The sequence below is a fragment of the Hemitrygon akajei genome, chromosome 32 (genome assembly GCF_048418815.1).
Source record: "Hemitrygon akajei chromosome 32, sHemAka1.3, whole genome shotgun sequence".
Taxonomy (NCBI): domain Eukaryota; kingdom Metazoa; phylum Chordata; class Chondrichthyes; order Myliobatiformes; family Dasyatidae; genus Hemitrygon; species Hemitrygon akajei.
This window is the reverse complement of record NC_133155.1, coordinates 16,036,316-16,053,521: the sequence shown is the minus strand read 5'-3', so window position 1 is coordinate 16,053,521 and position 17,206 is coordinate 16,036,316. Positions and strand designations below refer to the sequence as shown.

The 17,206-nt window shown below is 46.3% G+C and overlaps 1 protein-coding gene across 1 annotated transcript in view; it reads right to left on the bottom strand.

The window, feature by feature from the left end:
• LOC140719593 (CD276 antigen-like) overlaps positions 1-14,991 on the bottom strand; it is a 30,129-nt gene extending 15,138 nt beyond the window's left edge. Inside the window, exons 1-3 of the mRNA XM_073034296.1 lie at positions 14,929-14,991; positions 12,949-13,082; positions 76-130 (exon numbers count right to left, since the gene is read on the bottom strand). Coding sequence (XP_072890397.1) covers positions 76-130; positions 12,949-13,082; positions 14,929-14,991 — 252 coding nt within the window. The remainder of the gene's footprint in view (positions 1-75; positions 131-12,948; positions 13,083-14,928) is intronic.
• Between the last annotated feature and the right edge of the window lie 2,215 nt (positions 14,992-17,206).

Here is a 17,206-nt window from a genome sequence, read left to right as displayed (position 1 = left end):
TGACTTTATTTATTTATCCAGATACAGTCGAGCCACCCCCTGATTTAACCCCAGCCTTTTACAAAATTAACCTACCGACCAGTAGGTCTTTTGACTGTGGGAGGAAACCGGAGCACCTGGTGGAAACCCACGTGGTCATGGGGAGAACGTACAAACTCCTTACAGGCAGCGCTGGGAATTGAACCCGGGTCACTGGTACTGTGGAGCACTGTATTAACCACTACACTGCTGGTCCAAAGAACCAGTGATCCAATGTTATTCTTTAACGAGGTCCATTAAAGGAAGAGGCAAATCTTGCGAATGGTCCCTCATTACACTATTGCCCTGTGAATCACAGGTATACTTCTTGACTTTGTACGTGGTATGGAGGCTTCTCACAGGGCAAGCGCAAATCAGAAGTGCAGATTTGGGCAGCTGGGAGAGGGTGGGGGAAGTCTTTCAGCCCTGAATGAAAAAGTTGGAAAGTGTTCTTGTAATATCAAGGTGTTGTAAAATCAGGCCAGGGAACTTGTGAATAAGATGAACCAGATATTCAGAATCAGGTTTAATATCACTGGCATAGGTTGTAAAATTTGTTATGCAGCAGCGGTACATTACAATACATAATAATAATAAGTCGCACAAAAAGAGAGGATAAATAGTGAGGTAGAGAGACAGAGAGTGAGAGGGGTGGAAGGAAAGAGAGAGAGGAGAGAGAGAGGGGGAAGACAGTGAGAGAGGAAGGGGAGAGAGAAAAAAAAGAGAGGGGTGAAGGGAAGAGAGGGAGAGGAGGAAGAAAGAGAGAGACAGGGAAAAGAGAGAGGGGGAAGGGAAGAGAGAGAGGGGGGAAGGGAAGAGAGAGAGAGGGGTGGAAGGGAAGAGAGAGAGAGGGAGGAAGGGAAGAGAGAGAGGGGGGAAGGGAAGAGAGAGAGAGGAAGGGGAGAGAGAGAGGGGGAAGGGAAGAGAGAGAGGGGGAAGGGAAGAGAGAGAGGGGGAAGGGAAGAGAGAGAGGGGGGAAGGGAAGAGAGAGAGAGGAAGGGGAGAGAGAGAGAGGGGGAAGGGAAGAGAGAGAGAGGGGGGAAGGGAAGAGAGAGAGAGAGGAAGGGGAGAGAGGGGGAAAAGAAGAGAGAAGAGAGAGAGAGGAAGGGGAGAGAGGGGGAAAAGAAGAGAGAGAGAGGAAGGGAAGAGAGAGAAGTGTACTGTCTGGGACAGTGGGAAGGCAAAGAACTGTAAATAACTTGGGAAAAATTCTTCATTCATGCTCAAATTATGCAGAACATGCCAATAGGAGAGGCTAAGGCATGAATTCCGAGAAATGAGTGCTTGAGAACTGTATTTGTACCCATAATCATTCATTAAAGATCTTGGCACAGTGTATTTCATATAGAGGATTCATACTGTTGTAGTAGCAGACAAGTTATGTAAGCTATTCTTAAGCTGCAATGTCAACAAATGGTTTCTTGACTACAAACTAAATAAACAGCTAAAAATAAAGCCTCTTTGTTCTGTGCCACATCCCCCCTACTCTGTCCTGCATGAATCTTCAGAGAACATTCCAACCCCTGGCATTAACAGTGATTTATGCAGTTTCTGGTTATTCACATCCCCTCTGTTCCTTTCTCTCTCCTCCTGATCCATCCAACTCCTCTTGCACGCCTCCTTTCTCCCCAAACCCTACCCTCCCCCAAGCCCACTACCCAGCTTCGATCCCCTCCACCACTCTCACCCAATGGGAACCTCCCCACCCAACTACACACAGCCGTGTCCAGTAGCAGGCAGACCCTAGACTGCGATCCTTCCCCACAAAGCCTTAACACTGGCTGCTCCAAGCTCCGGTGCATCTCTCAACAGGTACTTCTGCAGCCTGGAGCTGCCTGTCAGAAGAATTTCCTTACCGACTAACAAGTTTCAGGTAGAGTAAAGTCTGTCTGTCACTGAGCTGATAATCATCCAGCAGTGCTTGATGTCTGCCTCATTTGTGTGTCCCTGGGAACAGCCTGTGGATTAGAGAGTGCTCGAACTCACGTTGCCATTAACCCCTCCCCACCCGGATTCACATATCACTTACCAGCATATGTCTCACTTCTCTACTCGGTCTACTTCCCACTTACGCTCTCAGTCCCGATTTTGCTTATTAAAAAGTATTATTCCTTCCCCGGACAACACATAAATGCAAAGGCGTGCTAGTGTTGCACACTACAACACTGTCACCAACACCAAACATCACACGCAAGCCAAATATGCAGCATAAACACAACTCTACACAGCGCACAACGTGCCAAATGTAACACACACACAAACATGTAAAGCATTTCTCCCTGTGTCTAGGCTTTACAGGAGAAACATTTCTGGATTTCTTAACAGAATGAAAAAGAAAAGTTACCATTGAACTATTTCTTCAGCAACACGCTGATCCTACTGTTCCTCGTCTATGTACTTCAGTCAAGCCTTCTCTTCGAAAGAGATCGCTGTACTAATCGAAAGCATGCTCCATCAGATTATTTATGGGAGTAGTCAAGTATACGTCATGTTGCTATGGAAGTAATAAGTTGTTTATAACTCCCAATTAACAAAGTTATCTTTCAGAGTAAAACCCTACTAGCATTTTCTAAAAGGAGATTTTTGTTCTCATTTAAAACTGTACATGTAAAATATTTGAGGTTGCTTAAAAGAACACAGAACACAGGGTAAAAACAATTACTTTATCTCCAAGTCTCCCCAAACTTCTAAATACCTATCAAACTTTTGTTTCATTGTCCTGTACTATAATTGCAGGGAGCATGAGATCAACTTTATCTACAGTGCCTATAAAAAATATTCATCCCTCTTGAAAGTTTTCGTTTTCTATTGTTTTACAACATTGAATCACAGTGGATTTAATTTGGCTTTTCGACACTGATCAACCGAAAAATACTTTTTCATGTCAAAGTGAAAGCAGATCTCTACAAAGTGATCTAAATTAATTACAAATGTAAAACACAAAATTATTGAATGTATAGCTATTCACCCCCTTTTATATGATACGCCAAATCATATTCTATATCAGCGGCTTCAGCTTCTCTCAGTGACTTCATTCACAGTTACGGCAAAGAAGGATTGGTGGCTGCACAAAAAAAGGCAGTTTGTGGCCTGTAAACAGATGAAAAAACTGACTAAACCTTTTGTCCCAGCCTTGATGAATGAACTGATGAACTATGTAACAAAATGTCCAAGCAACAAGCTGGCAAAGGAAGGAGATACAAGAAGGTTCAACGTGTATTCAGCATAATCATTATGTGCCATGTCATGGGCGATCATGACCATGATTGTTCTTGCAAACTCTACAGAAGTGGTTTGCCATTGCCTTCTTCTGGGCAGAGTCTTTGCAAGGCGGGTGACCTCAGCCATTATCTCTTCGGAGATTGTCTGCCTGGCGTCAGTGGTCGTGTAACCAGGACTTGGGATGTCCACCTGCTGCTCATAACGACCCTCCACCTGCTGCTCCCATGGCTTCACGTGTCCCTGATTGGAGGGGGTGGGGGGGTAACAAGGTGCTACACCTTGCCCAAGGGTGACCTGCAGGCTAGCGGAGGGAAGGAGTGCCTTACACCTCCTTTGGTAGAGACAGATCTCCACCCCGCCATCCACATATATTAGCTGACATTTAATCAACCCTTTCTTTGATGCTCTCTGTTTTGGGCGACCACCAACCCCAAAGGTCGGAGGAGTGTAATGCCCTGACTCCAGCAAGTCCAGATTTATCCCTGTGGCTTTGGATCTGATAATGCTTCTATTGTGTTTGGGGATATTGTTTATCTCGACGCAAACTGCAGATGAGCTCAGAGCTGTTTCCTTAGTGTGAAAAGACCCTAAAATGGAGCGAAATTGGGCCATTTGGCCCATCGAGTCTGCTCCACCATTTTATCATGGCTGATCCATTTAGCCTCTCGGCCCCAATCTCCTGGCTGTTCTCCCCTTATCCTTTCATGCCCTGACTAATCAAGAGTCTATCTACCTTTGCCTTAAATCTACCGCAACTGCTTGTGGCATCAAATTTCACAGATTCTCCACTCTTTGACTAAAGAAATTCTTCCTCATCTCCTTTCTAAATGGTCGTCCCTCTATTCTGAGGCTGTGACCTCTGGTCTTAGATGCCCCATCATAGGAAACATCCTCTCCACTTCCACTCTATTGAGGCCTTTCAACATTCGATAGGTTTCAATGACATTCCCCTCATTCTTCTGAATTCCAGTGAGTAGAGGCCCAGAGCCATCAAACGTTCCTCACGTGACAAGCCTCTCAATTCTGAAAATATTTTTGTGCCCTCCTCATCAGTACATCCTTTCTTCGATAAAGGGGCCAAAACTGCTCACAATACTCCAAGTGAGGCCTCACCAGTGTTTTATAAAGCCTCAACATAACATCCTTGCTTTTATATTCTAGTCCTCTCGAAATAAATGCTAACATTGCATTTGCCTTCCTCATCACCAACTCAACCTGCGAATTAACCTTTAGAGAATCCTGCACAAGGACTCCCAAATCCCTTTGCACATCAGATTTTTGAATTTCCTTCCCACTTAGAAAATAGTCTACGCTTTTATTTCTTCTATCAAAAGCTTGAGCATACACTTCCCAACACTGTATTCCATCTGCCAATTCTTTGCCATTCTCCTAAACTGTCAAAGTCCTTTTGTAGCCTCTCTGCTTCCTCAGCACTACCGGCCCCTTCGCTCATCTTTGTATCGTCCACAAACCTGGCCACAAAGCCATCAATTTCCTTCATCCAAATCATTGCCATCTAAGGTGAAAAAAAAAGCAGTCCCAAAACAGGCCCCTGTGAAATGCCAGTGATCATGGGCAGCCAACAAGAAAAAATCTCCCTTTTATTCTCACTCTTTGCCTCCTGCCAAACAGCCAATACTCTATCCGTGATAGCATCTTTCCCGTAATACCATGGGCTCATAACTTGTTAAGCAGCCTCTTGTGTGGTACCTAGTCAAAGGCTTCTTGAAAATCCAAGTACACAATATCCACTGATTCTCCTTTGTCTATCCTACTTGCTGTTTCTTCAAAGCATTCCAACAGATTTGTCAGGCATGATTTTCACTTAAGGAAACCATCCTGACTTCGGCCTATTTTGTTGGTGCCTCCAAGCGCCCCGAAACCACATCCCTAGCAACCACAGAGATCAGACTAACTGGCCTATAATTTCTTCTGTGTCCCTGATGAGTGTTAATTTGTCAATAGAGTGTCATTGTCTCAATCTATACTCAGACGAGGTACCTATTAAAGTGTCCTCTGGGTGTCATTCTGTAAGTTTGCGGTCTTCTGTTGTTTTAGGCCATCCACTTCAAGGTTCAATGTATTCTGCATTCAGAGATGCTCTTCTGTACACATGGTTATTTGAGTTACTGTCACTTTCCTGTCAGCATGAACCAGTCTAGCCATTCCCCTCTGGCCTCTCTCATTAATAAGGCATTTTTGCACACCATTCTAGAGACTGCTGTGTGTGAAATACCCAGGAGATCAGCAGTTTCTGAGATACTCAAACCACCCCATCTGGCACCAACAATCATTCGATGGTCAAAGTCACTTGGATCACACTTCTTCCCTATTGTAATATTTGGTCTGAACAACAACTGAACCTCTTGACTGTGTCTGCATCTCTTTATGCATAGAGTTGCTGATTAGATATTTGTATTAATGAGCGGATGTATAGGTGTACCTAATAATGTAGCCACTAAGTGTGGTTCCACACTGAAATTATATCAAAGGTAAAGATGTCATATGATATCAGACAAAGGGGCAGTTTGTTTGGGCTGAATTCCGGCATACTTAAGGCCAGGTTGAGGGGACCGGGTTGATTGGCGACGGATATTGCAGACCTCTGTTGAGGACCCAGGGGTAGGTGTACAAACAGCTGACGACAGCAAGAAGAGCTTTACCTCAAAGTAAAAACTGTCACCCAGTTGGTGGCAGTAGTTGGGAAGGGAGACTTGGCCAGTTACCGAAAGCCGTCCCTCATCAGTTCACCAGCAGTTGCCCTAGAGAATGTACAGCTAATAATTTAGAGAGGGGGAGCTGAGGATACCATGTCAACCACAGAGGTAATATTACTGTGATCCCTCAAAGTCAAATGAGGATTGAATCATTGTTGATTATGCAGTTGCTGTCCACTGCTTGTAGTTAAATCCCTCTGTTTGTCTCTTCCACAACAGGCAGCAGTTCAATCCTTGCCTATTGTAGCTCCTCTTGCAATCCTTCCCTTTCTGATATCCATCATCCACTCTGCACATGAGCACTCCCCCAGCAATCCGGTGATCTTCGACTTTCCCCATTCCTTCCCAAGGTTTTGGTTTTCCTCGGTCCAAACACAGGGGAGCTGTTGCCTCCAGTTCTCAGTCGTTCCATTCCCACCCCCTCCGAATGCTGACCAGTTACCTGGGTTTGACCTCAGGATAGGAGTGAGTGTAACCATGGCACCGCTCGAGGATCATTCCGGCAGGACTGAACAGCGCAACAGAAGTTTTATGCACAAATGAGCATGAAGAATTAACAGGCACCTACACAGCTGCACATGCAAATTCAAGATAATGTATTATCTACCTGGAGTCAGAATCACAAAACAGTTGCAGGTCTTTCTAAAGGGGAGGGGGGTGGGAATGGGGAACTAACAACATGAGTGAAAAAGGGGTGAGGTCCTGCAGCATGAACTTATGGAGCTAAATCACAATTTGACCAACATGTTATAATTCCTGGATTACTAGCTGTGCCTTTGGAGGGGTGGGGCAGAGATTGTTGAGTAGAACCAGGAGGCCAAAGTCAATGTTTCCTGTGAAACTGCACGGACCAACCAACGTTCTGAGCAGCAAGTTTTTACTCGGCCTGAAAAGTCCACGCCACTTCTTTTGTATATTATGAATGTTATGTTATGGATATTTAAAATGAAAATGGAAGAATCGCATACAGTACCTCCTGTAGTGTAGGCCTCCGTTAGTCTCGATAGACCATGGATTTGCACCTTGGAAAGTTTCCAGGTCGCAAGGCTGGGCAAGGTTTTTTTTAAATGGAAAACCGGCAGCTGCCCAAGCTGCAAGCCTTCCCCTCTCCACACCACCGATGTTGCCCAAGGGAAGGGCACTAGGACCCAAGCAGCTTGGCACCGGTGTCGTCGCAGAGCAACGTGTTGTTAAGTGTCTTGCTCAAGGACACACACGCAGCCTCAGCCAAGGCTCGAACTAGCAACCTTCAGATCACTAGACGAACGCCTTAACCACTTGGCTATGCGCCAACGTGTTTGTATTTATTAATTGAAAGGTATAATAAAATACAGTACAGCAAAGAAAGCCTTGTAAACTTAGATGGCATTGGCCTTCAGTGGGCTGGTGGTTTATGAGACTTCCATTCTGTGTTTATTGTTAAAATTTGTAACAATGGTGCAACTTGAAACACTGACACTCTAAAATGTTTCGAAGTAAAGGTTGTGGTATGTTTATTATAAGAAAATGTATGGATTATGTTAATTTAACACATAATTAATTACAGGGTGTTTCACAATTATATGAACACAAATTTCAAAATTATTCAGACATTATATAGAAGTAAATTCCAGCTGTGCATGGGAGCATTTCAGTTACTGCGCGGCTACACACCCGTGCAGTTTGGAGGGAACAGTAGCCAATGTTGGGGGAAGAATGGGGTGCAGATCAGTCTGGACGGACGGAGAGGGTGTTGAGACAGAGCTGATCGCTGATAGGGGAAAACAAGTTGGGGGTTGAACTGAGGCAGAAGAAGCCTATTAGCTTCTGCCTCCACCTCCCCCTACCTGCTCCCACCCGTCACCCCTTTCCCCCTCTCAGGATCAGGTTTATTATCAATGACCTATGTGCCAGAAAATGTGTTGTTTTGTGGCAGGACACAAATAATCCAAGCAACACACGCAAAAGGCTGGACAAACTCAAGACAGGCAGCGTCTACAGAAAAGAGTAAACAGTCGGTGTTTTGGGCCGAGACCTTTCTTCCTGACTGGAAAGGAAGGGGGAGGAAAGGAGAAGAAGGCAGGGGGGGGGGCAGAATTTCAAGGTGGCAGGTGATAGGTGGGGAGTTGATGGGTGGAAGAGATAAAGGGCTGGAGGATGGGGGAATCTGATAGAAGACCAGGGAAGGAGATAAGGTGAAAGAGCGTGACAAATACTAACTATACACTACCAAACAGATAGATAGGGAGATATACATAGACAGATAGAGAGAGACAGAGAGATTGTATGTGAAAGAGGACTTCCGTTTTACTGCTATCTTTGTTCAAATTCAAGTTTATTGACATCTGACTCTGCATATATACAACCAAACGTAACAACATTCCTCCAGATCATGGTGCACCCACAAAACATATATCGCACGTAAAAAGTATCACAAATAAGTTAATAAAATATAATTCAAAAAGCACGTGAAGTGCGCGGCACAGGAAAACTGGCAAAAGTTTCACTCTTGGGCTCTCAACCATCCAGCGGTTTGTTTTAATTGTATCCATCTGAAGAAATAACTGGCCGCTTCTTTGAGCGTTTCAAAACTTTGAGGTTATCACTCAAACTGCGTGACTGATACGGGACTCCGTCCTGGTAACATTTATATCCATAATGAAAAATGACAATATCTTTAGTGAAACGCAATTTGCATTTCAAGACTAAATTGCTTTATTATTCCATGTCCCGCTGATTCTTTCTCTATCTGTGTTCCTTCATTGCGTTAATTCAGTTATCATCCTGGGTTTCACCGAGTTGGAGGAAATGTTTGTCAGTGCCCCAGTTTAATAACCCTAAAACTACACGTGGCAAACTTGGAATTGTTTATGGCTTACACTGAAACTTGCCGTTAACTTTTCCTGTCCCGTGACAGCCCCGAGACTCCGCTTTCTGCCCCGTGACGTCAGAATCAGAGTCCAGTAAGAGGGCTTTAGCGTGAGTTTACGTCTTGGGGAAAAAATGCGTGACCAACGTCACTGCGTGTTTATCTAATCGAAGAGGGAGGGGCCAGTGTCTGCGCCAATGGCCTTTATTTTAAATCCCTTTATTCAAGGGGTGTGTGCTTTGCTTCGGGGTTTCTTCTTGAGTTGGCTTTGAGAAGGTTGTGATGGGTTGTGTTGAATTACTACTGTTTAACCACAATGTTTTTAGAAAGCCCCCAGGACTTTGACCCCGTGATGATGAGGAAATGTGATATAATGTAGCCTCAAGTCAGGATGATATGTGATTTGGAGGAAAATTTGAAGATAGTGGTAGACAGGGAGGGGCCATTGGGGAAGCCCCTCAATTATTATAGTAGTGTACCACCCCGGGGGAGGGGCACATGAGAGACAACAGTGTTACGGGTTTCGAGAAATTGAACTCTACTTAACGCCTTGTCTGTCAAGAAGTCCAAAATCCATAAATATGATTTTTGTTTTTCAGAACATTGATGAAGGTAGAGCAGTAGATGTAGTGTATATGGATTTCAGCAAGGCATTTGATAAGGCACCCCATGCAAGGCTTATTGAGAAAGTAAGGAGGCATGGGAGCCAAGGGGACATTGCTTTGTGGATCCAGAACTGGCTTGCTCACAGAAGGCAAAGGGTGGTTGTAGACGGGTCATATTCTGCATGGAGGTTGGTCACCAGTGGAGTGCCTCAGGGATCTGTTCTGGGACCCTTACTCTTCATGATTTTTATAGATGACCTGGATGAGGAAGTGGAGGGATGGGTTAGTAAGTTTGCTGATGACACAAAGGTTGGAGGTGTTGTGGATAGTGTGGAGGGCTTTCAGGGGTTACAACATGACATTGATAGGATGCAAAACTGGGCAGAGAAGTGGCAGATGGAGTTCAACCCAGATAAGTGTGAAGTGTTTCATTTTGGTAGGTCAAATATGATGGCAGAATATAGTATTAATGGTAAGACTCTTGGCAGTGTGGAGGATCAGAGGGACCTTGGGGTCTGAGTCCATAGGACACTCAAAGCAGCTGCGCAGGTTGACTCTGTGGTTAAGAAGACGTACAGTGTATTGGCCTTCATCAATTGTGGAATTGAATTTAGGAGCCGAGAGGTAATGTTGCAGCTATATAGGACCCTGGTCAGACCCCACTTGGAGTACTGTGCTCAGTTCTGGTCGCCTCACTACAGGAAGGATGTGGAAGCCATAGAAAGGGTGTAGAGGAGATTTACAAGGATGTTGCCTGGATTGGGGAGCATGCCTTGTGAGAATATGTTGAGTGAACTCGGCCTTTTCTCCTTGGAGCGAAAGAGGATGAGAGGTGACCTGTGTACAAGATGATGAGAGGCATTGATAGTGTGGATAGTCAGAGGCTTTTTCCCAGGGCTGAAATGGTTGCCACAAGAGGACACAGGTTTAAGGTGCTGGGGAGTAGATACAGAGGAGATGTCAGGGGTAAGTTTTTTATTCAGAGAGTGGTAAGTGTGTGGAATGGGCTGCCAGCAACGGTGGTGGAGGCGGATACGATAGGGTCTTTTAAGAGGCTTTTAGATAGGAACATGGAGCTTAGTAAAATAGAGGGCTATAGGTAAACCTGGTAATTTCTGAGGTAGGGACATGTTCGGCACAGCTTTGTGGGCCAAAGGGCCTGTATTGTGCTGTAGGTTTTCTGTGTTTCTATCCAGTTACAGAGATCCGGTGGTTGGAATGATTGGCCACAAATTTCACAACCACCTTCCTTGTGCTAGGTATAATTTCAACCAGCAGAGAGGTTTCCCCTGATTACCATTGACTGTAGTTCAGGAAGGGCCTCTTAATGCTGCTTAGATATAAAGGGCAATGGCTCTCGCTTAAAAGCTCGAAGTAAATATATTATCAAATAATATGTGACCAGGTATTAACTTGAGACTCATTTTGAGAAAATGTATCCTTTGGCAATTCAGACCACTCGCACCCTCTCCACATCAGCGGCACAGCAGGGGAAACTGGGAGCAGTTTCAGACTCCCGGGGGTGCACATTGGGTAGTTAAATCTGCCCGGCGCATCACCAGTCAGGAGCTGGGCGGACCTCAGACCTCTAAGATCAGAGCGCTGCTAAGCAAATGCTACCTATTAACACTGCTTATCACCAAGAGTAGCATACTTGGAAAATTTGCCACATTATTGACTAGATGCCTGGACAGCAGTTCTGCTGGGTGAAGAGCATTGCCTAAGGCACAACAAAGTCTGGAACCAAGACTATAGCAAGTACTATTACTGGAATGTTGTCAGGGCACATAGCATTTGCAATATCCAATGGATTTCATTGTTTGGAGAGGGTGAGCCAGTATTTGTGTATAACATCATGTTGGAAAGGGGTAGGGCCAGTATTTATATGTACTGCAGTGAAAGGGTGGGTCTCATGTTTTTCGTTGAAGCTGTGATTGGACTCCCTGGGTCAAACCCTGAAATAACAGTTGAGAAAAAAGTGCTCATGCTGGAAGTTTGAATAGAAAACAGAAAATTCTGGAAACACTTTGCATGTCAGGTCCCGTCCAAGGACAGAGAAACCGAGTTAACATTTAAAAATTCTTTGTCTGAACTGGGAAAGAGTGAAAATAAGACACAGAGAGCCTGTTTATCACTTTCCAAGCAGCTGGGGAGGATACTGCCAGGGTTGACAGCTGAAGTGTCTGGGAATATTTCACAAGGCGCAGGATAGATACGTCCCACAGAAGAAGTTGTTCTCGAATGGCAGGGTAGGCAATTGTGGCCGACAGGGGAAATTAAGGACTGCATAAAAGCCAGAGAAAAGGCATATAAGATAGCAAAAGTGAGTGGGAAATTGTATGACTGGGAAGCTGGAATTTAGAAGAAGTGGGAGGGTTGTCACAACCACGGATTCAGCAGAGCAGTAGATACAGCAATTGTGCTTGTGAATTTGCACGTGTCAGCTACTTATTATTTAATCGTGATAGTATTTAACTCCATACTTGTTGTAGTGCTTGTCGAGACTTGGACAGAGCACAGCAACGCTTCGCTGCTGTTCTGCATTCGGCCTTTCCTGAGATACTGGACTTCCAAGTCAACTGACTTTGAAAACTAGCAGGATTCGTTTAACGTTTAGATGTTCTTTTCAGCCGCAGTGGAGGCTTCATTCTCCTTTTTGAGAGTTTTAGTTAACAGCCCTGTTTGGCCCAGCGTTTATTGTTTTATTCTCCCTTGAACACTGTTCGTATTAAAGTCTGTGAACTATTGACCTGCTTCAGTGTCTCTCACTCCACACTTGGGCCATATTCGAACCTGGTAACAAGGATCTCATTGAAACCTACTGAATGTTGAAAGGACCAGATAGGGTGGATGTTTAATATGGTGGGGGTATCCAGAACTAGAGGGCACAGCCTCAAAATTGAGGGGCGACCCTTTAGAACAGAGCTAAGGAGGAATTTTTTAAGCCATAGAGTAGTGAACCTGTGGAATGTTCTGCCCCAGACTGCTGTGGAGGCCAAGTCCGTGGGTGTACTTAAGGCAGAAGTTGATAGTTTCCTGATCAGTCAGGGCATCAAAGGATATGGCGAGAAGGCAGGTGTATGGGGTTGAGTGGGATCTGGGATCAGCCATGATGGAATGGCAGAGCAAACTCAATGGGCTGAATTCTGCTCCTAAGTCTTCTGGTCTCTAATCTTCACCCTTCACTCCTCTACCTCAATCCACTTGCCTCTCTGTATACCTGTCTGGACATGCCTGGACATGCCCCTCTGCTGACTGCTCCTGTGGCTCCTCCCACAGACCCCTGGATAAAGGTGATTGTGTCACTGCTCCTCCCACAGTCATCCAGCATTGATGTGCTCCGTTTTACTGCTAATAAAAGCCTTTCAGTATTTACTCTACTTCCAGTCTTTTGGAGTAATTGATAGTGCATCAATTTTATTAGCAGAAATTTTAAGTCATGGAGCACGTCCTGAGACCCGACAAGTAAGATCTCGACCCGCAAACACCTGAGGCCGGAAGCGCTTTTGAACTCTGGCTAGCCTGCTTCGAATCATACCTGGAGGAGATTGAAGTGACCGATTCTGCCGCGAAGCACAGAGTTCTCCTCTCCGGGTCAGTCCATGGGTCTACTCGATGATTAGAGACCAGCTGAGTTACGACGGCGCGATGAGCGTCCTCAGGTGACAATACCTGCGGCCGGAAAACACCGTAGAAACCACAACCAAAGGAGTTGAATGACTTCAGACCTGTTGCCTTGACGTCGCACGTGATGAAGACCATGGAGCGGCTGACAAACCAGGCACGCCCAGGATCCTCTTCAGTTTGCGTATAAGGAGAAGGTGGGAGTGGAGGATGCTATCACGTATTTGCTGCACAAATCACTCTCTCACCTAGATGGGGTCAGTTGTGCTGTGAGGATTACATTCCTGGACTTCTCTAGTGCCTTTAACACCATCCAGCCCAAGATCTTAAGGCACAAACTAACGGAGATGGGAGTAGACTCTCACAGGGTGGATTGGATAGTGGACTACTTGACAGATAGACCTCAGTATGTGCGGTTGGGAGACTGTAGGTCTGACACGGTGGTCAGCAGCACAGGAGCGCCGCAGGGAACCGTACTCTCTCCGGTCCTGTTCACCCTGTACACATCAGACTTCCAATATAACTCGGAGTCCTGCCATGTGCAGAAGTTCGCTGATGACACGGCCATAGTGGGGTGTGTCAGGAATGGACAGGAGGAGGAGTATAGGAAACTGATACAGGACTTTGTGATATGGTGCAACTCAAACTACCTGCGTCTCAATATCACCAAGACCAAGGAGATGGTGGTGGACTTTAGGAGATCTAGGCCTCATATGGAGCCAGTGATCATTAATGGAGAATGTGTGGAGCAGGTTAAGACCTACAAGTATCTGGGAGTACAGTTAGACGAGAAGCTAGACTGGACTGCCAACACAGATGCCTTGTGCAGGAAGGCACAGAGTCGACTGTACTTCCTTAGAAGGTTGGCGTCATTCAATGTCTGTAGTGAGATGCTGAAGATGTTCTATAGGTCAGTTGTGGAGAGCGCCCTCTTCTTTGGGGTGGCGTGTTGGGGAGGAAGCATTAAGAAGAGGGACGCCTCACGTCTTAATAAGCTGGTAAGGAAGGCAGGCTCTGTCGTGGGCAAAGTACTGGAGAGTTTAACATCGGCAGCTGAGCGAAGGGCGCTGAGTAGGCTACGGTCAATTATGGAAAACTCTGAACATCCTCTACATAGCACCATCCAGAGACAGAGAAGCAGTTTCAGCGACAGGTTACTATCGATGCAATGCTCCTCAGACAGGATGAAGAGGTCAATACTCCCCAATGCCATTAGGCTTTACAATTCTACCGCCAGGACTTAAGAACTTTTTAAAAGCTATTATTAATGCTTTTTGAGATAGTGATTTAGATGCATATCATATATTGTTACTGAGTTAAGTATTGTATGTAATTAGTTTTGCTACAACAAGTGTATGGGACATTGGAAAAAAAAGTTGAATTTCCCCATGGGGATGAATAAAGTATCTATCTATCTATCGATATCGCTTAGCAACGCGGCAGAAGCAGCCTGGAGAGTCGAGCGCTGAGTTTGCCTGAGCCCTACAGACGCTCATGTGGGCCTGCGATTGCCGGGGGCTGACAGCTGAACAGCATGCGGAGCTCCTAGTAAGAGACGCCTTCGTCACGGGGACCAGGTCAGTGTATGCGCGCCAGCGGCTGCTGGAACACGCCGATCTTACCTTACGTTCGGCAATTGAGCTGGCCAACACACTGGAGGCCACTCTGCACAACTCTGATGCTGTCCAGGCACGCGATCTCCCGACGGCCTCATGGACGCTGCAGACCCCGCAACCTGCCGGCGAATCGACCACGGCTGCTGCCAGTCGCGAGTCCGCGAATTGTTACTTCTGCGGACTCGAGAAGAACCCCTGGAAACGCTGCCCGGCCCGAGAAGCTACCTGCTCCAGCTGCGGAAAGAAGGGCCACTTCGCCAAGGCCTGTAAGTCCAAACCGCGAGCGGGATCGAGCAGCGCTGCGTGTGAGGCATGGGGGTCGCTATCTTGGCCGTCGCCATCTTGTCTACACGCCGCCACCAAGTGCGAGACATGGGGGCGGCCATCTTGGTCGGCACCACCTTGCCCCGCCTACAACCCACGGGTGTTTACCAGGCACCCCACCGCACCGGACCAAGACAGCGATTCAACTCTGACTTCCATGACCATCGACCAAAGCACTCCCCACCAGCTCGCAAGGTCAATGATGGACATCCTGGTGGAGGGGTGCAGGACAAGCTGCCTGTTTGACACACCCAGACACGGTGCAGCGTTGCGGACTTGTGACACGGCCGGTATGCCAGAGCGTTGCCATGGCTTCTGGGTCGGATATAACAAACATCCGGGGTGGGGGGTGGGGGTTGTGTAGTGATGCTAGTGGTGCAGGGCACAGAATATCGAGACTTTACATTACTGGTCATGCCTCAACTGTGTGCCCCTGTGCTATTGGGGCTCGACTTCCAGAGCCACCTGAAAAGCGTGACAATGGAGTATGATGGGCCCCTTTCACTGTCGGAAATCCCCAGCTCTGTGGGAATTCGTCACATACCCCGCTACTGACCACACACACACACCGACCCGCACATCCCACCCAACACCATGCCAACTGCCGCACTACGGACACCACTTGCAGCCTCTCCACCCTCAAGATCCCTCCCCCACCGCTGTTCACCAACCTGACCTCCGACTGTAAACCTGTGGCAACTAAAAGCAGGAGGTACAGCGCGGGGGACAGGGCCTTCATTAAGTCGGAGGTGCAGCGGCTGCTCAGGGAGGGGATCATTGAGGCAAGTACAAGTCCTTGGAGGGCCCAGGTGGTCGTTGTTAGGAATGGGAAAAAAAATAGGATGGTCATGGACTATAGCCAGACCACCAATAGGTTCACGCAGCTTGATGTGTACCCTCTACCCTGCATCGCGGATATGGTCAATCAGATAGCTCAGTACAAGGTGTACTCGACCATAGACCTAAAATCCTCTTACCATCAGCTCCCCATCCGCCCAGAGGACCGCCCCTACACCACCTTCAAGGTGGACGGCAGGCTTTATAACTTCCTGCGCGTCCCCTTTGGTGTCATGAATGGTGTACTCTCTTCCAGAGGGAAATGGACCGGATGGTGGACCAGTGCCAACTGAAGGCCACATTCCCATATCTGGATAACATCACCATCTGCGGTCACGACCAGCAGGATCATGACAACAACCTCCAAAAAATTTTCCAAGCAGCCAAAGCTTTTAATCTTACCTATAACAAGGACAAGTGTGTGTTCAGAACCACCCAACTTGCTATCCGTGGGTGTGTCGTGGAGAATGGAGTCATTCTGGATATTCAAGTCATTCAAAGTTATTCTGGATTTAGTGTTATGTAATGAACAGGATTTGATAAGTGATCTTGAAGTAAAGGAGCCATTAGGATGTAGTGATCATAATATGATAAGTTTTTATCTGCAATTTGAGAAGGATAAGGGCAGCTCAGAGGTGTCAGTGTTGCAGTTGAACAAAGGAGACTATGGAGCCATGAGGGAGGAGCTGGCCAAAGTTGACTGGACAGATAGCCTAGCAGAAAAGACAGTGGAACAGCAATGGCAGGTATTCTTGGGAATAATGCACAAGGTGCAAAATCAGTTCATCCCCCAGAGAAGGAAGAATTCAAAGGGGGGAAAGGGGCACAGTGGTTGACAAAGGAAGTCAGAGATTGCATAGCATTAAAAAAAAGGAAGTATGACAGAGCTAAGGTGAGTGGGAGGACAGATGATTGGGAACTTTTTAAGGAACAACAGAACTTAACTAAAAAGGCAATATGGGGAGAAAAAATGAGGTACAAACACAAGCTAGCCAGGAATATAAAGGAGGATAGCAAAAGCTTTTTTAGGTATGTGAAGAGAAAGAAGATAGTTAAGAACAATGTTGGGCCCTTGAAGAATGAATTGGGTGAAATTGTTATGGGAAACAGAGAAATGGCAGAAGAATTTAATAAGTACTTTAGATCTATCTTCACTAAGGAAGACACAAGCATTCTCCCAGATGTATGGATGGGCCAAGGACATAGGGTAACAGAGGAAAAGAAACAGATCGACATTAGGAAGGAAATGGTGATGAGTAGACTGATGGGACTGAAGGCTGACAAATCCCCAGGTCCAGATGGTCTGCATCCTAGGGTACTAAAGGAGGTGGCCCTGGAAATTGCAGATGCATTGGTAATCATTTTCCAATGTTCCTTAGATTCAGGATCAGTTCC